The sequence below is a fragment of the Neophocaena asiaeorientalis genome, unplaced genomic scaffold (genome assembly GCF_003031525.2).
Source record: "Neophocaena asiaeorientalis asiaeorientalis breed wild unplaced genomic scaffold, Neophocaena_asiaeorientalis_V1.1 scaffold96, whole genome shotgun sequence".
NCBI classification, from domain to species: domain Eukaryota; kingdom Metazoa; phylum Chordata; class Mammalia; order Artiodactyla; family Phocoenidae; genus Neophocaena; species Neophocaena asiaeorientalis.
Genome location: NW_020175831.1, coordinates 2,897,759 through 2,921,271, shown reverse-complemented (window position 1 = coordinate 2,921,271; position 23,513 = coordinate 2,897,759). Strand labels below are relative to the sequence as shown.

At 40.4% G+C, this 23,513-nt stretch overlaps 2 protein-coding genes and 1 non-coding gene across 6 annotated transcripts in view; 2 read left to right on the top strand and 1 right to left on the bottom strand.

Moving 5' to 3' along the window:
* Positions 1-1,887: 1,887 nt before the first annotated feature.
* On the bottom strand, positions 1,888-1,992 carry LOC112391543 (U6 spliceosomal RNA). The gene has a single exon (XR_003001506.1). It is a non-coding gene; the product is annotated as a U6 spliceosomal RNA (small nuclear RNA).
* Positions 1,993-4,938: 2,946 nt separating this feature from the next.
* Positions 4,939-8,890, top strand: ATP5MC3 (ATP synthase membrane subunit c locus 3). The gene is made up of 5 exons (XM_024732915.1): positions 4,939-5,025; positions 5,213-5,324; positions 6,516-6,593; positions 7,480-7,673; positions 8,365-8,890. The coding sequence occupies exons 2-5, from the start codon at positions 5,286-5,288 to the stop codon at positions 8,477-8,479; spliced, it is 426 nt and encodes a 141-aa protein (XP_024588683.1). The 5' UTR covers positions 4,939-5,025; positions 5,213-5,285; the 3' UTR covers positions 8,480-8,890.
* A 9,901-nt stretch (positions 8,891-18,791) lies between these two features.
* The window catches only part of ATF2 (activating transcription factor 2), a 78,303-nt gene continuing 73,581 nt past the window's right edge, over positions 18,792-23,513 (top strand). For 3 of the 4 annotated variants that reach the window (XR_003001501.1, XM_024732860.1, XM_024732861.1), the window contains exon 1: positions 18,792-18,975. The gene's annotated coding sequence lies outside the window, so the exon portion shown is untranslated. The remainder of the gene's footprint in view (positions 18,976-23,513) is intronic. The other variant, XM_024732859.1, reaches the window with a different exon arrangement.

Genomic DNA, 23,513 nt, shown 5'->3' with positions numbered 1-23,513 from the left:
ATATTTTGCCTCTGAAAACCATGCTTCCCTTAAAATTAATACAGAGCCATCACTACTTTAAGCCAAGTTCCCTGGCTTGGGGACATGACATGGGAAACTAACCTTGGTAGTAAAGCCCATAGATCAGAAATTCTTAGATAGGTGAGATTGGTAAGGAAAAGTCTGAGACTATTTGTCTGAACAAACTGGAATAACTGACTAAAGTAATGGAATAACTGACTAAAATCAGTGATGTAAGAGGTGGTCAAGGAGAGTGACTCATGCCGTGTAACCATATTATTCTTACACAGAGCCACGATAATCCAAAAGTGGAAAGAAGACAAAGCATTACTCAGCATGGGGCACTTGTACCATATGGAAACCCTGTAATTCCCTAAATTGATGTAAGACCTTCATTTATCACATAGCACTAGGACTAGAAATATGACCCTTAAAGACCTCACTGAGGCTAGAGTAGCAAAAAACTTGATAAGCAGAAGTCCTCTCAAACATTTTGTTAGTGTTGTGAAATCTCTTATCTCTTAACGGTAAGTTCAATATCTGGGTCCATTGATTATGAATGGATTTAATTTCTCGAAGGAGAATAAGGACTTACATTTGCATTTGGCTGTCTTAAAATATAGCCGAGGGCATTCCCCGGTGGTCCAATGGGTAGGACTCAGTGCTTCCACTGCTGTGGGCCCGGGTTCAATCCCTGGTCAGATAACTAAGATCCCACATACCACGCAGCACAGCCAGAAAAAAAAAAATTATATATACACACACACACACACACACACAGCTGAAACTGACAATATACTTTCCTATCACATACAAGAAACTCCAGCCAACATATAGATAAGAAGGTATACACACCCACACCCACACCCACGTGATGCTTTCAAACAGGAATAGCCTTACCATGGAGAGGTTAGAGTTTGAATATAAAAGTACACCGAAGCCCATCACCAAAAACTGAAATTCAACATTAAATAATGCTTCCCTTTGGTTTCATTAATGCAAGTGCCATAGAAGGGATAATATAATACATTTATCAATTATTATGAAGTATTAAAACTTTCCTAACATATTGGTTTTTTACATTTTAAAGCAATGCTTATGGTAACATATCAAATAATACAGAGGTATGTGAAGAAAATTTAATAGTTCCTTCCAACCTCATTGCTCAAAAATGTACTGAGTACCTATTAGTGGGCCAAGCAAGTTCTAGGCTATGTGGATACAGCAATAAACGAAACAAAGTCCCTGTCCTCATAGACTTAGAGTCTAATGTGAGCTACAAACAAACAAGCAGTAAATAATGCCAGGTAGCAATAACTGCTATGGAGAAATATAAGGTTAGGCAAGGGATCCAGGAAGGCCTCTCTTAAGAAGTGACTTGAGCAAAGACTTGAATGAAGTGGAGGTTAAGCCATAAACATAAGGTGTTCCAAACTAAAGGAATGAAAAGTGCAGTTCTATCAGGGGAATATGGTTGGCATGTTGCAGGAATAACAAAGAGGCTGGCGTGCATAAAGCAGATGATCTAGGAGTTGCTTGTCTTTTTATCCATTTGTAGACTCTTTGTACTTACCAAAAGTAAATGTGTGGTTATGTTACCGACTAGATGCAGTTAAATTCAGTTGTTTCATTTACTTTCAATTTGTAGGGATTTAAATTTTTTTTACTTCTATAAATGGTTTGCATGGTTCCAAATTCAAATCCAGAAAGCAAAGCATATTCAAAGAGGTTTAGCTTCTATTCTTGTTCTAATCTATTCCTTCCACCATAGGTAACCATCGATGAACCTTCTATTTTTTAAACACAGGAAATGCATTTGTAATTCTCTCCCTTTCTTAGATGCATTCACATCCCTCCCCACCTGTGAGGGACATGGTAGCAAATTATTAAAACATGGAATATGTGATAAATTTGAGTGTCATCCTTGCACAGGTGCCATGTTAGTCTTCTCTGTATCATTATAATTTTGGTATATGCACTGCTGAAGCAAGCAATAAGTTAGATTTTACATGGGTAAGAGTTCAGAAGCTGGACACTGCCTGGAAAGAGATGGCTTCAGTAGGTGCCACCATGGAGAGCCTAACATAGCCAGGAGACACCAAGAAGGTACGAGGTGCCGGCAGAGAGAGTAAGTTGCCGAAGGATGGACCAAAGGCATTGAGAAAAGAAGTGAAAGGTTGACCACAGACAGACCTTGCCTACCTCACAACCCAGCCCAGGGCCTATTATGCTTCAGCTGATGTCCCATTCCTGCCAATACTCTATTGTATCATAGAACAGGTCAATAAAGGGCTTTATTGTTTTGTTTTTTAATGAATTCTTTAGGCACATGAGAATATACACACAGAATCCTTCTTAGGCACAGAAAAAATGTTTGTTTGAACAAATTCATGCCACAAAGCAAAAATATGTTCCTCAAGTTCTCTAAGTTTGAATTTTGCAGTATGAGCAAGACAAAGAAATTCTAGAGGTCATTCCAATTTTTCCCAACAGCCTAAAATTTTAGTTAAAAGAGAATAATAAAGTTTCTGCAAATTACTTCGAATATACTAAGTACCCTATTTATTACTGAGCAAACTTTACTGAGTGACTACTATGTTTAATACTCTACATTAGGTGCTGTGGAAGACATAAATACAAATTAGACCTAATCCCTGCCCTTGAGAATCTTACCATCTGTGCTAGTTAGTAATTTATGACTTCTCCACTAGAAATCCATCTTTCTATGCCTTGTTTCTATTCTACAACTGGACCCAATAGGCATTTCTGCTATGACAACTGGCAAAATGTTAGGCTTCGCCAATAGAGGGCACTGGAAAGACACTGTGAGGCCAGAAGAGGAGGAAGGACTTTCCTTTCTTCTTCAGGTGGATTGGCTTGCAGCAGAGGCCTGGTTTGTGTTCACCTCGGCAATCCTCATGGTTCACTTGTGGCCCGTGCCTTCAGCAAGTTTCTTCACCACAAGTGAACTTCAAGTTCCTGTGACAGCCATGTCCTCTCCTCTAAATTTCTAAGTTTTTCGTTACTATTCACTCTTCCTCAGCCAAAGGTAGTAGCTATTCCTATAGTTCCTATGGTTTATCTCTAGGTGTAGTTTTCTTTTTTTGTGACGTCTTTGTCTGGCTTTGGTATGGGACATTCCATCATATCTTCTCAGACTGGGATTTATATCACTGGCCTCTTTGGTCCTCAGGCCTTCAGATTCCAATTGAATTTTACCACCAGCTTTCCTGAGTCTCCAGCTTGGAGACATCAGCTCATGGGACTTCTCAGCTTCTATAACCACATAAGCCCATTCCTCATGGTTATCCTGTCAGTCTGTCTGTCTCTCTCTCTATATATAAACAATAGTGCTCTGTACTACTCAGGGTTCTCCACAGAAGCAGAACCTGTAGGATCCTACTGAGGGAGGTCAGTTTTTCTTCCAGCTGGTTCTGTTTCTCTGGAGAACTCTGACTAATACAGAGCATTATTGTTTATTCTACTTTAAGCATCACAGGACATCTTACCACATACTTCAGGCAAGAACTGAGTACTTGAGAAAATACACTAATAATTTCTCTTTGAACTGCACGTATGCATTATCTCTTTTATGGGCTAAAGATTGAACCTGGGGACTTCCCTGGTGGTCCAGTGGTTAAGAATCCGCCTTCCAATGCACGGGATATGGGTTTAATCCCTGGTCCGGGAAGATCCCACATGTCACGGGGCAACTAAGCCCACACGCCTCAACTAGAGAGCCAGCGCGCTGCAACTGGAGAGAAGCCTGCGTGCGGCAACGAAGATCTCGCGTGCTGCAACTAAGACCTGACACAGCCAAAAATAAAAAGTAATTAATTTTTAAAAAGAGATTGAAACTAAAATGATTAGCTCGTGTGTGATTTTGAAGCATTTTTCTGTGAAGTTATATCAGTGACAAACTCTTATTCACTCTTCAAATTTTAGTTCTGAGGGCTTCTCCCCAGGATTACTGCTAGATGATACTGCACCTTTGTGCCAACTAGAAAAAGAAGTGATCCTCTGGGTCCATGTTGTACCAGGGCTGTAGACCAAGTGGGTAGGATTTCAGTCCCCAGCCATCCCATCATCTGGGCACACTAGATATTTATTCTTTTATGTTGACTTGTATCACCTCTGATAGCCACTTGTTAGAACTATTAAGTCAGATTTACAGAATTCAAGGACTTAACAGAAGTCCAGAAAGAGCCATTTTTCCGAGACATTTCTGTATTCATCTGAAGTCCAGAGTTACCAAAAACAGGTGTTAAAGTTGGGTCAGTTTTGAAAAAACTCAGACTTTCTTTAGTCCCTGGCCCTACATGAAAAAACATTTACAATCCCTTAATTCTCCCAACCATGGGGCTGGGATTGAAAAACCGACCTGCTTCACTTTACCAAGAGGCAATTTTGTGCCCAAGTCATGAAGCTCTTAGATCTATTCATTTGCTTATTCCTTTGTCCCAGTAGGTCAGGCCCACTTTCACCCAAAAGATTATTCCAGACTCTGGAACCTTTTCCAGATTCCTTTAAAGAAATGTATTTTCACTTTGCTGGGAACCCTAACTGCTTCTGCCAAGCAGAGAATGAACCGTTTCCCCACACTGAGTCCCATTTCACAGAGGAGAATGACCAGGAAGGGAGCTCCTCTATGAAAGGGACCTAGGAACTGATAAAAGGCCAAATCTCATCAACTGAAAGACAAAGTCCCACTATCCTCCGACCAGCCTAGATCAAAGGCGAAACAACTTGTTCGGTTCTCTCTGCCTGGTCTGGTCTTTATTTCTTCTTCTTGTCTCTCCGCCACCCTCTGCTCCTCAGTCCGTCTCCGGGCGGCTGTCGCTGCCTTTCCCGACTGGTTACCAATAAAGTTGTTACACAGTGACCTTGAGCGTCTTCCCAGCTGTACCCGATTCCCCGCCTTCTGCATCCGGGTGCCGCGGCGCGGATAAGAGCCGGACCGCGCCTGCGCACCCAGCCCCATTCCTTCGACCTCTGCTGACTCGGCCGCTGCCACCTCCCGGGAAGGTAAGCGGAGGGTGCGGGAGCCGGACGTGGCCGAGGTGGAGCCGCGCCCAGGAGGGACCCATTCATTCTGCTGTCGCCTCGCTTGGCGCGGGACCCGAGCTGACCGCGTGCACGGGAGCCCGCGGGACCTGGGTGGAAGGACGGGCCCTCGGAGGGCACTTGACCTTAAGCCTCTTTGCCTCCGCAGAGAGGAAGCGGGAGAGGAGCCCTAGTCGTTTGTCACCCAAGTCCTCCAGCCGCGCCGCCCCGAAGAGTGCAAGATGTTCGCCTGCGCCAAGCTCGCCTGCACCCCAGCTCTGGTGCGTAGCCCAGGCTGGGCCGGGGGCTCGAGGCCCCGACCACTTGGCCTGGGCGTCCACGTTGTTGAACGGGTCACCTCGGGGCAGGACACACCGCCCTCTCGGGACAGCTCTCCCTAGCCCCATAACCTCTGTGTCCTTTTCTCCCTTTCCTCCTCTTCCTGGGGCTTCTCATTCCGCTCCTCCCCTCCACTCGCGGGGTGGAGAGCCGCCGAAGGCCTAGCTGTCAGGCCCAGCTCGGTGTAGGTCAAACCCTTCCTGCCCCTCGTTCCGGAGCGGCCCCCCACCCCACCTCCGTCGATACCCTGTTGGATCGCGGCCTCGCGAGGGTTGGGGTGCAGTGGAGGGTGGAGGGGGCCCCTGAGGCCTAGCGTCGCGGCTGCACTCTCACTTGCTGATCTGTAGGTCAGTCTCGCTGCTGCAGAGGGAGGGACTTTCCTCACCCTGTGTGGGCGGAGGCGGCTGGTGCAGGACCCGAAAATCTCCCCTCCTGCTTCTGGGGTGTTATTTCCAAAACCATTTTGGACACTTGATGAAGTGAAGATCTCGGGGGTTTGTCTTAGAGAATCAGGTCTTGGTTCTGAAGGGGTTTTCTGTGACCTTAATTTAGTGGACACTCAAGGGCGGAGAAGGTGGACTGGAACGTGTCCTTATGGTCAGAGTATTTCAACTATTGTTCTTCCACTGATGTGGAATTGCTTAAGCTGCTTTTTAATTCTATGATTAATGGACATATAAGAATATCCTAGAAATAGCGGGAGCTCATGTTAACTAATGGGCTATTTAAAATGACACGCTGTTTATAGTGCTGTTGTACCTACTTGTTGATCCACTTAAACTTAACCAAAGAATGTGGGGTCTTTATTGCTGGTTTTCTGATCTGAATTGTGGCGCTACAATAATTGAAATTTTAAAAGCAATACTTATTCTTTTTAACTAATTGTTCTTAGAAGTTTTGTTCAGGATATCACAAATACATTATGAAGCAAGCTTTAAAATTGCATTAACAATTTTATTAAAATTGCTTTGTGCCTTGAAAAATGACCAAACAGACAAGAATCAATAGAGGAAAGTCATAATTCTTCTTACTCATTTTTGCAGCTTGCCTTTTTAGAATTCATGGTGCAAGAAGGGTCATTGAAGTTTTATCTGTATTTTTACTTAATACATGGAATCTTTTTTCATTAACAGATCCGAGCTGGATCCAGAGTTGCATACAGACCAATTTCTGCATCAGTGTTATCTCGACCAGAGGCTAGGACTGGAGAGGTAAATGTAGTAATAATAGAAATTAAGTAACACTACCAAATAAGCCTTATGGTTTCGATTAAAGTGAAGGGGAAAAACCTCATTAATGAGTGGTCTGAGAGGGTCCTTTCCACCCTTTCATCCAAAAAATTTGCAGAGAATGAGCCAATGAAAGAAACTTCTGTATCCAAAACTTATCCACCTGAATTGGCTAAGAAACATAGTCAGTATATATACTTAAGTATATGGTTTTGAGTTGTCTGTATTTAAGATTATGATAGCAACAGTTACTGAACAGCTACTCTATTAAAAAGCATATGCAGGGCTTCCCTAGTGGCGCAGTGGTTAAGAATCTGCCTGCCAATGCAGGGGATATGGGTTCGAGCCGTGGTCCAGGAAGATCCCACATGCCGTGGAGCAACTAAGCCCGTACACCACAACTACTGAGCCTGTGCTCTAGAGCCCGCGAGCCATAACTACTGAGCCCACATGCCACAACTACTGAAGCCTGCGCACCTAGAGCCCGTGCTCTGCAACAAGAGAAGCCACTGCAATGAGAAGCCCGCTCACTGCAACGAAGAGTAGCCCCTGCTCGCCACAACTAGAGAAAGCCCACGCGCAGCAGTGAAGACCCAATGCAGCCAAAAATTAATTAATTAATTTAAAATAAAAGCATATGCACGTACACCGTTTCTTAATTTTCAAAAACCTTATGCAGTGTGATATTGCTGTTCCTATTCTGCAAGATGGGAATTATTCTAAGCCCCAGATTTTTCTGTTGTGCCACACCACCTATTCAAACTCAGCTACAAAAATAGAGAAGTGGTTATCATTTTGACAGTACGGTAATTAAAATAGCTAACTGTGATTGCTGATTTGACCTTTGCCTTTATTTCCTGTTCTCTAGAGCTCTACGGTATTTAATGGGGCCCAGAATGGTGTGTCTCAGTTAATCCAAAGGGAGTTCCAGACCAGTGCAGTCAGCAGAGACATTGATACTGCAGCCAAATTTATAGGTGCAGGTGCTGCAACAGTAGGAGTGGCTGGTTCTGGTGCTGGTATTGGCACAGTCTTCGGCAGCCTCATCATTGGTTACGCCAGGTAATTCCTGTTGCCGAATAAACTAGTTTAAAAACATGCTTGAAATAATTGGAAACTTAGGAAACTAGTGAAATCATCATAGCTACTTTGTATTAAGTGCCTGTCTGTGTCTTGCATTATATTTTGAGGTCTTTGCATGCAGTTATCTCACTGCTCCCAACACGCCTTGGAGAAACTGGTTTACCTGTGAAGGACTAGAGACACAGAGGTTATACGGCTTGCCCAAAGTCAAAGCCAGTGTCAGAAAATAAATTTTAACTCACTTTGACTTCAGAGTCTGCACTCTTTAATTTTTAAGTTGTAGTGGGAATATAATTAAGAGAGCTCATGCTTTAAAAACATCAGCTTCCGTTTTATTATTTAAGACCTTATTTTTAAACTAATAAATCTTAAAAAGTATAGAACAAACTTTCACGGGGATAAGAAGAATGTCAGAATCCCTCAAAATGGATGAAGACTAACCACTTACATTGATATAGAGAGACAGTGCCTCCCTTTCCCCATATGATTAGGAATGAGGAGAAAGGAATGTCAAAGGCAGAACCAAAAGAGAACTAGGCAAAACACTGTTCCGGTCCTTTCCAATTTACAAAGATCCTCACGCTCGTAATCTGGTTCTTTAACATTTACCAACCATGTTAAAATACAAATTATATTTCAAAGTAACAATGATATGTGTTGTCTCTTTTAGAAACCCTTCGCTGAAACAGCAGCTGTTCTCATATGCTATCCTGGGATTTGCCTTGTCTGAAGCTATGGGTCTCTTTTGTTTGATGGTTGCTTTCTTGATTTTGTTTGCCATGTAACAGAAATTACTGCTTGAAATGTTGGCATTCATGTTAATTACGGATGTAATTCTGTGTATCTTACTGTGACTCCAAAAACTGTAGCATTGGTGTCATGAAAATGTACGTTATTTCCAAAGTCATTAAAGATGAAAACTTTAATTTTTGCTGTGATTTGTACTTACCTAATTTAAGTTTAGATCATCACAAAGAAGAACATGTATTCAGGCAGAGGCTGTACAAGTCAGAGGAAACTACTGCAGTTGCCCTGGTGATGGAAAAGATCCTAATGTAATTTTTATGGGAATTCTTTTATATAGTGTTCTGAACATTGTAAATTATAGGGCTTTTGTTTATTCATGTAAAGGGGAAATGTTTGAGTGGTTTGAGCTTCTATGAAATATGATTAATTAAATCAAGATATTAATTGCTCAAGATGGTTTTGTGTTTTTAAGGGCTAATAACGTGAATTACAATACTTGGAAGCAGAATCACCTTCCAGGACTAACCTGGCTGGTCTTAACACAGCTGGATCTAAAAATAAATCACGTCGGGTTTTTAGGAATTGAAGCCTTATTAAATGGGTGTTGGGATTAGGGAGGTGATTTTTACTTTTCAGTAGGTCTCACGTTAAGTAGTTGTGTATCTATAGTGAATCTTACCTGTCTTCTAAAAAGAAACTCAATCTAACTAGCAGCTAGTTTCTTGCTTAAACAAGGCTCTCATTAAAAACCAAATATCAAAAAGTAAACTGAATTTAAATTTAAAGCCAAAAGTTGCTAAAGCATTGCTCATCTTTGATACCAACAAATGTTTATAATAGGAGTCTTGAGAATGACAATTGGTTCAATAGTATTCTGTTTCTAATACTACGTGTTGCTTATTGGTCAAATTTTGCCTATTAAAATGAAAAAAGGGGTGCTACTATAGGAAGACTGAGCTTTCCCCCTAGCAAATATATTGTACCATTACATTGTCATCACAGTTTCAGGGTTTCTATAAAAGGTTAGGCTGACAGTTGGAAAGCTTCATTTTATTCCTTTAATCCCTTCTGCCTAATTTGATTTCAGTTAAGAGCCGTCAGCTACAAGGGTTTGTCAAAGTGCAGTGGGAAGACCCATCTCCATCAGAATCACCTAGGATGTCTAAAGTACAAATCCCTATGCTCCAGACCTACTGAATTAGAGTCTTTGGCCTTGAAACTCAGCCATCTGCATTTTTAAAAAGGTTTCTCAGGTAATTTTTGAGCACATTATTTGAGGATCACTAACTTATCTGTATCCTTCCCACTCTCTACAAAGTGTCAAAAACACTAAAGAGCTAGAGCTACTACCACTTTCTGGTTGGTTAATCACCTAGTCTATGTTACATAATTTCCTGGAACCTTCACCTTTTTCTTAAATAGTACTACTCAGTATTTGAATTTAGCAATGTAAAGAAGTATTACATGTATTATATGACCTAGCAATTCCACAGCTTGGTATATACCCAAAAGAATTATAGGCATTCAACAAAAACTATATACAGATGTTCATAGCAGCACTATTCACAATAGCTAAAAGGTAGAGACAACCAAATTGATGTTTGGATAAACTGATGATAAAATGTGGTATATCCATATAATGGAATATTATTCAGCCATAGAAAAGAATGAGGTACTGATGAACGTTACAACATGAGTGAACCTTGAAAACATGAAAGTGAAAGTGCTTTCACTTGGCTAAGTGAAAGAAGCCAAGCACAAAAGGCTGAATATTTACATGAAATATTCAGAATACACAAATCTGTAGAGACAAGGGGAATTCCTTGGTGGTCCAGTGGTTAGGACTCTGCGCTCTCACCACCGAGAGCCCAGGTTCAATCCATGGTTGGGAAACTAAAATCCCACAAGCTGCACAGTGCCACCAAAAACCAAAAAGTCCATAGAGACAGTAGATTAGTGGTTACTAAAGGTTAGTGGGAGTAGAGATTGGGAAGTAACTGCTTAATAGGTGTGGGAGGTCCTTTTGAGGTAACCGGTGTTCTGGTGATGGTTGTACAACATTATGAATGTACTGAATGCCACTGAATTGTACACTTTAAAATGGTTAAAAGAAAATACATATCTTACTACAATTTACAAAGAAGTACTGTACAATTAACACAAAGTCCACAGTATAAAATCATGAAATTTTTTAAGTCTAGGGAAATACTTAGATTAACCAGTCCTCTGTTACAAGTTCATTTTAGGCCAAACAAACAAAAAACCTGCTCTTACTGCTGGTTTGGTGTTTAAAGAGGCCTGAAACATTGATTCTGGAACAGGTTTCTTATAAGACATGCCCTTAGCTGAGGAAATCCCCTGAGAATGAAAAGGAAATTGTGCTGTGGCTGCCTGGCTTCCAAGGTACTGAGGAAAAAAAAATTCTTTAGAAAATCAGTATAACTTAGAAGTATAACCACAGGCGATCTTACCTTACTTGGAGTAACAAGTTTCTGACATTGAAAGTACATCACTAGAATACATCTATTTGACAGCAGAAATGTTTATTGTATGCCATTTTTGCAGCAAGTACTACCAGCCTTATAAGCAAATATTAAAGGTGTATGCTTTTCACTAACTTCTTAGTTTCTGAACAGAGGCCAATAAAGATATTTTTGCATTGAAGACCAAATGAGTTTTTCATGTTGATAAGTTTGGCCTGTTTAAAAACTCCAAGAGACAAGAGCACCCAAGAGTGGTAGAGTGCTAATTCATCTATTTATTTAGAATACCTAAAGGTATTTCAGATTTCCAGGCATACTTCTTATTTGGTAACATGTTGTTACCTTTCTTCATTGCAGGAATGTGGTATTTTTAATGCCTTTGGGATTAACCCAAAATACAGATTTGTGTATGTTTGAACTAAAGAAAAACTTGTCATCTAGCCCCAAACACTAGACATGTATGGAAATAGCTAAAACTCAAAGTAGAATGGTGAGTTCCAGAAGACTGGCAGGAAGTACTAAGATGTTCAGGGGAGTAGAAAGAGTTTTCTAACAATGGAATCACATGAAGAAGAGTTATTTTTCTACAAATTAATATAAACCTTGAACTGGTGGAATGAAGAAAGGCCAGAATGAGAGGGTATCTTAGCTAGTGAAAGCATGTGGTAAGGTTCAGGAGAAACAACCTGGGTATGGAAGGGAAATAGTGTAAGATAAGGCTGCAAAGGTAAACTGGGGCCAAATTATGTAATTTGTCAGATGTAAAAGTGTGGGTTTTATTCATTTGACCACAGCCAGCCATTGAAGGTCCAGAGCCAAGGAAGTTTAATACAAGAACAGTGTAGGATAGACCGGAGCCAGGAATGGTCAGTGGTTGCTATGGTAGCTTTGCTGAGAGGCAACGAGGGTCCAGTCTAGGATGGTGGCAATGAGTATTTTTTTTTAAAAGAGTCTACAAAAGTTGTATCAGTAGGATTTGATGGGAACCAGTTGGAGGAGGAGAGGGTATGTGCATCAAATAAGTGCCATTCCCTATCCTAGGGACTTCGTATACTATGTCATTTAACTTTTATGACAACCATGCAAAATTGGGATTGGTTTCCAAGATGTAGAGTAAAAAGGCTCAGAGGAGTTAAACAGTTCCCCAAATTACATAGCCATTAAGGGGCAAAGTCAGGATCCAAATTCAGGTCATCTTTGATTCCAAAGTCCATGCTTTGATTTTTAGTATGATTATCTTAGGGATGACAAGGAAAAAGTTGATTTGGGGGAAGTTGGTATGTTGTGTTTTTCTTGTTATAGAATTCTAATACAAGATTGAAGCATACTCCTGAAGAGAGACTTGTGGGCTTGAAAAGGGGAAAGGTATGGTATATGATATGGAGTACATGTGAATAAAAGAAGTGCAGAGCTGGAGCAAGGACAGTGACCACTTGTGCCCAAGGGAAGTCATGGACTCAGAAAAGACCTGAGAAGACCTTATGTTTACACATCAGGTTGATCCTTGGCACAGAGACAGCCTACAACAATAAATAAAAATAATAAAAAGCGCAAATCTTGGGGAAGGAGGAGAATCTGATTTCCAGAGATCCCACATTATTAGATTCAAATGTCCAGTTTTCAACAAAAAATATCACAAAATATTCAAAGAAACAGGAAAGTGTGGTTCGTTAAAAGGAAAAAAAGATCAACAGAATATGCCCCTGAAAAAGACCTGATGGCAGATCTACTAGGCAAAGACTTTTAAACAACTGTCTTAAAGATGATCAAAGAACTAAAGGAAGATGTGGAGAAAGTCAAAAAAAGAAAAGTATGAACTTTCTGATTTCAAAACTTACAAAAGCTACAGTAATCAAAGCTGTGTGGTGCTGGCATAAAGATAGACATAATAGACCAATGGAATAGAATAGAGAGCCCAGAAATAAACCCTTGCATATATGGCCAAATAATATTTTTACTCGTCTTATTTTTTGGTATAGGATAGTTGATTTACAATATTGTGTTAGTTTCAGGTGTATGGCAAAGTGATTCAATTATTTTTTTCAGATTATATTCCATTATAGGTTATTATAAGGTATTGAATATAATTCCATGTGCTATACAGTAAATCCTTGTTGCTTATCAGTTTTAGTTTTATGTTCAGTAATTTGTATCTGTTAATCCCATACTCCTAATTTGTCCCTTCTTCCCTCCCTCTCCCCTTTGGTAACCATAAGTTTGTTTTCTGTGTGAGTCTGTTTCTGTTTTGTATGTAGATTCATTTGTATTGTTTTTTAGATTCCACATATAGGTGATATCATATAGCATTTGTCTTTCTCTGTCTGACTTCACTACGTATAATATTCTCTAGGTCCATCAATGTTGCTACAAAAGGCAATATTTCATGCTTTTTTATGGCTGAGTAATATTTTTTTGTAAAATAATTTTTGACAAAAATGCTAAGACCATTCAATGGAGAAAGGACAGTCTTTTCAGCAAATGATACTGGGAAAACTGGCTATCCACATGCAAAAGAAAAAAGCTGGACCCTTATTTAACACTATACAAAAGTTAACTCAAAGTGGATTAAAGACTTAAATGTAAGACCTAAAATTATAAAACCCTTGGAAGAAAACAGGGCAGAGTTTGCAGGACATTGGATTTGGCAATGATTTCTTGAATATGACACCAAAGGCACAGGCAACAAAAGAAAAAAATAGATAAATTGGACATCATGAAAATTTTAAAAAATTTGTGCAATAAGAAAACCATCAACAGAGTAAAAAGGCAATCCACAGAATGGGAGAAAATATTTGTCATATATCTGATAAGGGATTAATATCCAGACATATAGAGTACTCCTGAAACTCAACAACAACAAAAAAACCCAATTTAAAAATGACCAAAGGACTTGAATAGACATTTCTCCAAAAAAAAAGATAGTCAAATGGCTAACAAGCACATGAAAAGATGCTCAACATCTCTAATCAATTGGGAAATGCAAATCAAAACTACAATGAGATACCACCAAGCACCCACTAGAATAGCTACTATCAAAGAAAAATGGAAAATAACAAATGTTGGCATTGATATGGAGAAAATGGAACCCCTGTGCACAGTAAGTAGGAATGTAAAATGGTATGGCTGCTGTAGAAAACAGTATGGTGTTCCTCAAAAAATTAGAAATAGAATTACCATATGACCCAGCAATTGCACTTCTGGGTATATACTCAAAAGAGTCGAAAGCAAGGTCTTGAAGAGATACTTGTACGCCCATAGTCATAGCAACGTTGTTCACAGTAGCTAAAATGGCACCCCAAGTGTCATCGACGGATGAATGGATAAACAAAATGTGGTATATACATACAGTGGAATATTTTTCAGCCTTAAAAAGAAGGAAATTCTGACACATGCTACACTGCGGATGAACCCTGAGAACATTATGCTAAGTGAAATAAGCCTGTCACAAAAAGACAAACACCATATGTTTTCACTTACATGAGGTACTTAGAGTAGTCAAAATCATGGAGACAAAAGGTAGAATTGTGGTCGCTAGGGGCTGAGGGGGAAATGAGGGGGACGGGCAGCTATAGTTTAATGGGTATAGAGTTTTAGTTTACTAGATGAGAAGAGTTATGGAGATGGATGGTGGTGATGGTTGCACAACATTATGAATATATTTATAATATGAAATGTACACTTAAAATGGTTAAGATGGTAAATTTTGTGTGCATTTTATCAAAATTTTTTTAAAAGAGGGGGGATCAAGGGCTCAGAGGTTGCAATAAGGTTGAAGATCCATTTCAGTAAGCACCAAAAATTAGACAAATTTTTTAAATTTCAGAGTTCAGATCTTAGAAGTAAGGTAGGTCCAAGGAATGACCAAATTTTGTGGTCAAGTTGTTAAGCGGCTAAAGTTGGGTAGAAATTAATGTCCTTGAAGTTAAGTTTAAGGAAAGATTGTAGAGAAATGAGAAATAACATTTAATAACCAAATAAACTATCTCATGCTTCTACTGCAAGTTTTAAAGTCTGTTTGATAGGCTTCCCTGGTGGCGCAGTGGTTAAGAGTCTCCCTGCCGATGCAGGGGACACAGGTTCATGCCCTGGTCTGGGAAGATCCCACATGCCGTGGAGCGGCTGGGCCCGTGAGCCATGGCCACTGAGCCTGCGTATCCGGAGCCTGTGCTCTGCAACGGGAGAGGCCACAATAGTGAGAGTCCTGCGTACCGTAAAATTGTGTTTGATAATTTTAGCCAATATGGTTTGTTTTGCATGTTAAGTAAGGAAAAGTTTGTATTGTTGCCGTACTATCCTTTGCAAAGCCTTTTAAAATATTTCTACACACGACATTATAAATGAGTTGTTGAATTCTCTACATGCTGAGCATATATAAATTGCATAATTTCATGCTGTCACTAATGAAATGGACTTAAGACTCTAACACATAGTTCATCAATTACTTGCCCAATCCTTTACATTATTAGGGGGAAAAATTATATTTTTTTCAGATCTAATACCCTTCTCCTCTGCCTCAACAAACATAGCAACATGATGCCTTAGTTTGCTTTGCTGGTTGACAAGTAGTAGTGAAAATTTGTCATAATATAGGATTTATAAAAAACGATAGCATCTTTTAAATAGTTTTTTAAAAAGTATTGGTAGATAGCATGCATTTATTTATACTTCTCTCTTTCCTCCACCTATCCCTATCCTACACTTCCCTCACACACACACACACACACACACGCAAGCTTACTTGTGCATTCTGTAGGTTTTCTGGTGATGTGTATATCATAATTTACTACAGCATTGCTACTCAAAGTGATGTCCATGGATCAGCACCATTGGCATCACCTGGGAGCTTGTTAGAACTATAGGTTCTGTAGCCTCGCATCAGATCTTTTGAATCAGAATCTGAATTTTAACAAGGAACCCAGGTGATCTGTATATACATAAAATTCAAAGTTTACAGTGCTTCTCAAAGAAGTACTACCAGAATACTATGATTCCCGGCATGTCATGACTCAGACTCCTTATCTTTCAAAAAGCTGTCAACTGGTTCATTGGAAGACTTGTTTCCTCCTCCCTACTGCAATGTACTGCTAATCCAGTGATTCTTAAAGTGTGGTCTGAGAATTCTGAGGGCCCCAAGAGCCTTTCAGGGAGTTCATGAGGTCCTCCCTTTTCCATTTACATAGTTCTGTGAGGCTAGATTTTCATCATACACTTCAACCAAAACATATTGCAGCAGATCAAATGCAGAAGCAGATACAATAATGCAACTATCTTCTACTAAGCCATGACATAACGATTTGCAAACATGAAAACAATGTCATTCTTCTATTTTTGTTTTAGAAAATATAATTATTTTTCCCCAAAGTGTTACTTATGTTAAGATGTTGTTATCAGGTGTAGGGTCCCAAAGTCAAAAAGTTTGAGAACCACTGGTCTAATCTGTCAGTGAGAAAACAGGCTGCAATACACATCTCACTTACAAATCAATAGAAATGTCAATTTTGTAAATTGTCTCCCTAGGTCATATCCTTTCGGCTATCAATCTGTTGATAATCTCTAAAAATTGGCACAGGTTCTTGGCAAGAATCTGTACTTCTTTCTCCCAAATGATTTAAGTACTCTATCTCCTCTTATATGTTTTGTAACTTAGAGCTTCTTTCTCAAAGGAGCTTAAATTTTGAAGAGAGAGGGCTTCTCCCCCCCCAAAAAAAAAAAAAAAAAAAAAAAAAAAAGCCTATCTACTTTGAAATGCCATAACATTTATAACTCATTTGCGCACATTTTAGTGACTATATTCTAGACCGAGCAATCTGTGATCTGTCAGTCACACATTTTGTCCATCACCATGTTCATCATCAGTAATCTGAACTGCTGAGGTTTTAATAATCAGTGCTACACTACACTAACACTACTACAATGTTACTAATGTTATGTAGAGATGGTACTTTTTTTTTTTTATTTTTTTTATTTTTTATTTTTGCGGTACGCGGGCCTCTCACTGTTGTGGCCTCTCCCGTCGCGAAGCACAGGCTCCGGACGCGCAGGCTCAGCGGCCACGGCTCACGGGCCCAGCCGCTCCGCGGCACGTGGGATCCTCCCGGACCGGGGCACGAACCCGCGTCCCCTGCATCGGCAGGCAGACTCTCAACCACCGCGCCACCAGGGAAGCCCTAGAGATGGTACTTTTAACTTGAGACATAAACAGTGTCAATTTGGCTTCTTTCAGGTCTCTTGAGTAATGAAATTAGTTTTAAAAGAGGAGTGAGTTGGCTCACATACATGTATAGAGGCCAGAAACCTGCTAAAAGGTCCAGTGCCATTACAATGTCACTTTTATGGCAGATACCATTATTTAACTGTAGGTTCATTAACTCTCAAATACTATGCCCCACAATCTAACAACAATTTCAGTTTCATTTGAGTTTGGAGATAATGTTTTAGTGCATTTAATGTTCATATGTAAACTTAATACATAATTTTGCTATAGACTAGAAATCATCACTTAGTAAGTGGAAAACAAGGCACTGAAAAAAACGTGCTTTTTAAATAAATAATTAATGCAAATTTTCGCAGGGTCCCCATCATACTTTTCAAGGGTGCTAGGGTGTATTTATTGAACAATCAATATCCCTACCTTTAACATTCGAAACATTTAAGTTGTAAAGAGAATCATAGAACAACATTAAGAAATATTTTCAGCACTTCTCTTTGTTTGTAGGAATGTATCTGTGTCAACTGAAGAGCAATAAATACGGTCTTTTTTGTCCTTTATGTTAATCAAATGATTAGCTCCCCCGCCCCGCCTTCTTTTTAAACAGCTACTTTCAAAGCTTGACAGTTATTTCCTAGGCATTGCATCGGCCTATAAGCAGTAGGACAGTATTATGGAAAGAGTGCTATTTCTACGCCGTATTAATTTGGTGTCCTTTGGTCCTCTCAAGTGTTAATACGGAGTTGTTGATGTTTTAGAGGTTTGGAATTATCTCTACTAAAATTGATATATTTTTATCTATAACTGCTAAGTAAAGGAAAATTGATAAAATAGGATACACCATAATATGGAGGATTTTCCTCTTGCACTATTTTAAGTTAGGGAGATATAGTGGAAGGCACTGTATTTCCTTTTAGTAAGTTACTTAGAACATAATTATATGCTAACATCATACACTGTACTGGGCGCTAAGAGCCAGAGGAATCAGTTCCAGCTACAGCTTAGTAAAATTCGAACAAACGCCATTCATGGTAAAGGCTTATTTCATTTATTTCGGAACTGACATCTTGCTTCCCCGTTTCAGGCGCGTAGAGGGCTTAGGGGGTAATTTCCAGCAAACTCCGCGTCTTCTAAACCGAAGCTGTCCTTCTCAGGCTTCAGTGCAGCCGGAAGGTGAGTTTCGGTGCGAACCTACCTACGCTTTACCCTCCTCCCTACCAAAGGCCGGGAAATGACAGCAACGGAAATACCAGGTTTCCGGAGCTGGGCTCAGAGGACTCCTCCTGCTTTCTCTCCCGCCACCGGCAGCCTTCCCAGAGTTCACCTTTCCTCCCTGCACACCATCAACCTCCTCACGCGACCTCAACATCCACCTGCTCCAGCGCCCTACACTCGCGCCCACCTCCAGCCGGCTGCCAATCACAGCCTTCCGCAGCTCCCGGGTACAGAGACGCCACTCTTCTAACTCCCTGGTCCCGCCCCCTCCAGAACTGCTTCCCGCCCTTCGGGTTCTGTATCCAATAACCAGCGCCCGAGTATTCTTTGGTTCCCGCCCCCTTCCTTAAGCCTGACTGAACCACCTGATCCGGAGGCGCTCTGTCAGAAGGAAGGCAAGAAGGGGCGTGTGCGTGGAGAGGAGGGGCGCGAGAAGAAAGGAGGGATGTCGGGAGGGGGGCGGAGAGAAGGGTTGTCAGTCCGATCTCGCGAGAGAGGACGGAAGCCTGTGGGAGCCCGTGGCCTTTAAAGTGCGGTTCAGTCCTTTCCTCCAGGGGTGGTTTGTAAACACCGCTGAGCTCGGGTCTCCCCAGCGACCGAAAGAAGCATGAACTAGTGACCTGGAAAGGTGAGTAGTGATGAGGAGAGGGCCGCAGGACTGGAGACTGTAGGGATACAGAGAAAGAAGGCACTAACATGGCGACGTCGCTCACCATAGTCCCCACCCCCCGCTTCCCATCACCTCGGGCGCTCCTGCCAGTGCCTAGCCCTCGGGGCGGCTGTGGCTGTGCTGCAGCTTTAGCGGCCCGCGCGGCGTCGGCTTCGGGAGCCCGGCCGAACAGGCCGGACCGTTAGGTAACTGGCATTTGTTGTTCCGGCCCCTCCCCGCTCGCGCGCTTTCCTGACGAGGAGGAAAAAGGAATAACGGCTCCTCTTAGACCCCTCCCCCTGCTGTATCGTTCCCTTGTCTGGTCAGTTTGGAGATCCCTGGGGCACACGTCGGATTTGCCGAGGGTGCAAGGAGAGCCCCCTTCAGTCCTTGGGTTGAACAGGAAGAGGGCCGGCTCTGGTCTCCCCACTCAGTGGTTGGGAACTGTATGTGATGGTGGCGAGGGGGAGGATCAGGAGGCGCGGCAGAAAACAGGGTCAGGGTCTCTGGCTGCGGTGGGAGCTGATGGAACAAATGGTATGCAGAACCTGGGAGCTGGAAGTCTCGGCCTTTTCTGTCCTTTCTGCCCCTTCACACTCCCGCCACCCCCCACTTTTTCAGATGGGGCGGGGCTGAGGTGCGGGTGCAGATTGATTCTGGTATTTTACCCCCTTTCCTGGGTGGACTGCAAACGTTCTGTAGGGAAATCACCTGTGCTTTTTTTAAATTGATATCCCGGGGACCAGGGCCGAGAGTGTGTTTTCTGTGTTCGCTGGTTGAACTGACGCTAGAAGGAGGCAGAGGACGGAAGAGATGGGGACTATTTTTGTGCCTTTAAGTGGTATAAAATTGTCTTTGTTTAATGAAGAGTTTTAAAAATGGTCAGGCCAAGAGCAAAACTATTGTGAATATGATGGAGTAAAAGGGCTTACTCCTGATGGACCTTAGGCCTGTTGACTAATCTGTAAATTATTATGTGAAAGTTAAAATTTCTTAGGAATTTAATATTTTGGAGATAGTAACTAAATAAATTTAATGTGAATATTTGAAATCAGAACAAAAACTGTTCCTCTGAGCACGTTTTTTGTCCTATCTGAAGAAATTTATAACCACTGTCAGTAATAGTTTTTCTAGGCATAATCGGAAAGCCTATATGCTTGGTCTGTTGTACCAAAACTGTGAAGGTGAGAAGCTTGTTAAAGAGTCATCCCAGTAGGGTTAAGTGCCCTGAAAGACAAATGCAATAGCAATGATATTTTGTAATTAAATTTAAATTTGTTACAGTGACTTGAAAAATCCACTGTAAACACTGTTTTCAAAACTGTAGGAACATCGTTGTAAAGTGTGTTCAAAAATAGAGATGCCCTTCTTCAGATCAAGAAACAAAAAAGTTCATGGGTCTTTAAGGTCATTGATAATTGAATCCTAATCTTTGTAAAATAGTTTGTAAGAATATTCCAGATTTACAGTGCTGTGTATGCTGCTTTCCTAAGACATGTTTAATCTTGTTCTGAGAGAATGCTCCTGCCATTAAGTTTTTAATTATTTAAACTATAATATTGTGGTAATTTAGAACATAGGTGTTTGTTTTTTATTGGTTTGTTTGTTTATTTATTTATTTTTGGCTGCGTTGGGTCTTCCTTGCTGCACGCGGGCTTTGTCTAGTTGCTGGAGAGAGCGGGCGCTACTCTTCTTTGCGGGGCACGGGCTTCTCATTGAAGTGGCTTCACTTGTTGCGGAGCACGGGCTCTAGGTGTGCGGGCTTCAGTAGTTGTGGCACGTGGGCTCAGTAGTTGTGACACATGGAATTAGTTGCTCCCTGGCATGTGAGATCTTCTCAGACCAGGGCTTGAACCCGTGTCCCGTGCATTGGCAGGCAGATTCTAACCACTGTGCCACCAGCGAAGTTCCTAAAATTGCCTCAATTTTAAAGGTCCAACAGGAAAATAACTTTCAGTTTCTGCCTGTTTTAACATTGAATTAAGCGTCTCTGTGCATAGATCTTTTATTTTGAATTATTTCTGTAGATACCAATCTCAAATGAGATTCTAGGTCAAAGGATATAAATGTTTCTACAGTTGCCAAATTTTTGCCTCCCCAAAGAGTTGAGCAAGTTTACACTGTCATCAGAATGTTACTGCATCAACTTTGTCATAATTTTACCAACTTTGGAGTTGCGCTTATTAAAAAAAGTAGGATTACTTAGCTAGGAATTATTATTATTATTTTTTGCGCGGTACGCGGGCCTCTCACCGTTGTGGCCTCTCCTGTTGCGGAGCACAGGCTCCGGATGCGCAGGCTCAGCGGCCATGGCTCACGGGCCCAGCCGCTCCGCGGCATGTGGGATCCTCCTGGACCCAGGCACGAACCCGCGTCCCCTGCAACGGCAGGCGGACTCTCAACCACTGCGCCACCAGGGAAGCCCAGGAATTATTAATGTAAGTGACGTTATTTAGAAGTTTTATTTAGTTGACTATATCAGTCTGTAGTTATTCGTCTGCCAGTGATCTGTGTGCTGGGACAGATATGTGTATTTCATATTTTCTGTCATTTCACTGATTTTATTTCTCTTAAAGATTACTGAAACTTTTGACATCCAAGTAGCAATAATCCTTAAATTTTCTGCAGTTTTACATAGTTTACACATTGGATGTCTTATGCTAGTTAGTTTTAATATAAGAGCTTCTTTCTGAACTATACATTTGTGAATTATTAAACTTCATAATGACATTCCATATAGGTAACCCTTCAAATAAGGAATGTGTATGTTACAGCCAAATAGACTGTGTTTTTGTTTCCTCAGTATTATCTTCTGGGTCATTGTAAGTATATAATCAATGTCGTAGGGTAGTTACTAATCAGGTTGTCATGAGTCTACCACTTATTATCTGGGTCACCTTGGGCAAATCATATAACTTCTCTGTGCCTCAGTTTCCTTATCTTTAAAGATAATACTTAACTCATAGTCTTGTTGTGAACATTCAAATATTTAACGTATATACAATGCTTGAAACAGTGTCAGGAACTTAATGAGTACTCAGTATATGGTATGGTAATTATAATTGTTAAAGTTCATTCAAAAATAATAATAATCCATCACAACCCCAACAGGCATGCATGTGGTGTGGCTTGAAGACAGTACAGCAGTCATCTATTTGGTAGCTTTGGCAATAATGTTGAGTCTTCCCTAGGAACTTACAATTTGTGGTGGAACTTATACTACCTCAGAATTTTCATAAATCCATGTGAGAGAATAGCTTGTAGTTTTTGTTCCATATACATCCGTTCTTCCCAAGTGAGACTTTTTCTATATAAAACTCGTGCAGTATAGCATATCCACATTTTGAGATGGTAAAGTCATGATACTGTGATTTGCATGCATTCCAGTTGTCATTTTCTTCTGCTCCACCAATCCCACTATAAACATTTCTGTGAGACCTTTCATTTCTTCCTCTCTATAGTGGAAGAGATGATTAAATTAAAACATCATACTTCTAATGTTTGTTCTTTTGATTTCTTTACTAATTATTTAATATAAGTATAGCATCATTTCTCAGTCATGGTGTTGAGAGTCACTAGTATCTTTTATCATTGTAAGATAGGTTTTAATGATCGTTGAAGTGTGGATGTTGGATTGAGGGTTACTTCTGAGGTAATATTTCTTTCATTTACCTGAATTTTGATGTACTTTGCATGGTGTGGGGGGAGGTAAGCTTACTAGTGTTGTAATGGGAATTGTACATAATCTGTATCTTAATTGTGCCCTCTTCATAATGAGAAATTATTGATGTACTCCTAAGCGGTGATTATGAATTATTGTAATTCTTGGTGAGCTGTGAGTTTCTATATTACTTTTACAAAGATAAGTTTTTAGTGAGGAAAAGCAATGATCAATAGGTACATTTTATACATCTACCTTGAGCAAAATTAATGCTATGGACACTGTTTTGTATAGCTGATATGATTACCAAATCTAAAATGATATTATTAGTAAAAACTTTCATTAGCACTGTTCATATTCATAACCGTTAATCTGTAAATTCTTTGTATTTATATATTTCTAATGTTGTTCTGTTGTAATTTTAAACTATAAAACAAGAACTTGCTTACCTTAATTCACCTAGGAATTAAAGGTCTGGGAATAATCAAGACTCACTTGAAAAAATGAAGTTTGACTTAAAAATTGGACTACTTGTATTATTAAATAATATTTTGAGATATTGGGCTGATTTCACTATTCACATACAGGCATCCCTTGGTATCTGTGGGGTTCGGTTCCAGGATCCACTGCAGATACCAAAGTCTGTTGATGCTCAAGTCCCTTATATAAAATGGCACTGTATTTGCATATAACCTAAGCACATTCTCCCGTATTCTTTAAATCGTCTCTACATTACTTATGATACCTAATACAATGTAAATGCTTTGTAAATAGTTGCCAGGCAGGAGGCAAATACAAGATTTGCTTTTTGGAACTTTCTGGAATTTCTTCCCCCCAAATATATATATATATATAT

Bases quoted from the DNA above. Each gene is read 5' to 3' on its own strand.
- ATP5MC3 (XM_024732915.1), top strand. From the start codon at position 5,286: ATGTTCGCCTGCGCCAAGCTCGCCTGCACCCCAGCTCTG. The intron at 5,325-6,515 runs GTGCGTAGCCCA...TTTCATTAACAG, and splicing joins TCGCCTGCACCCCAGCTCTG to ATCCGAGCTGGATCCAGAGT. The intron at 6,594-7,479 runs GTAAATGTAGTA...CCTGTTCTCTAG, and splicing joins CAGAGGCTAGGACTGGAGAG to AGCTCTACGGTATTTAATGG.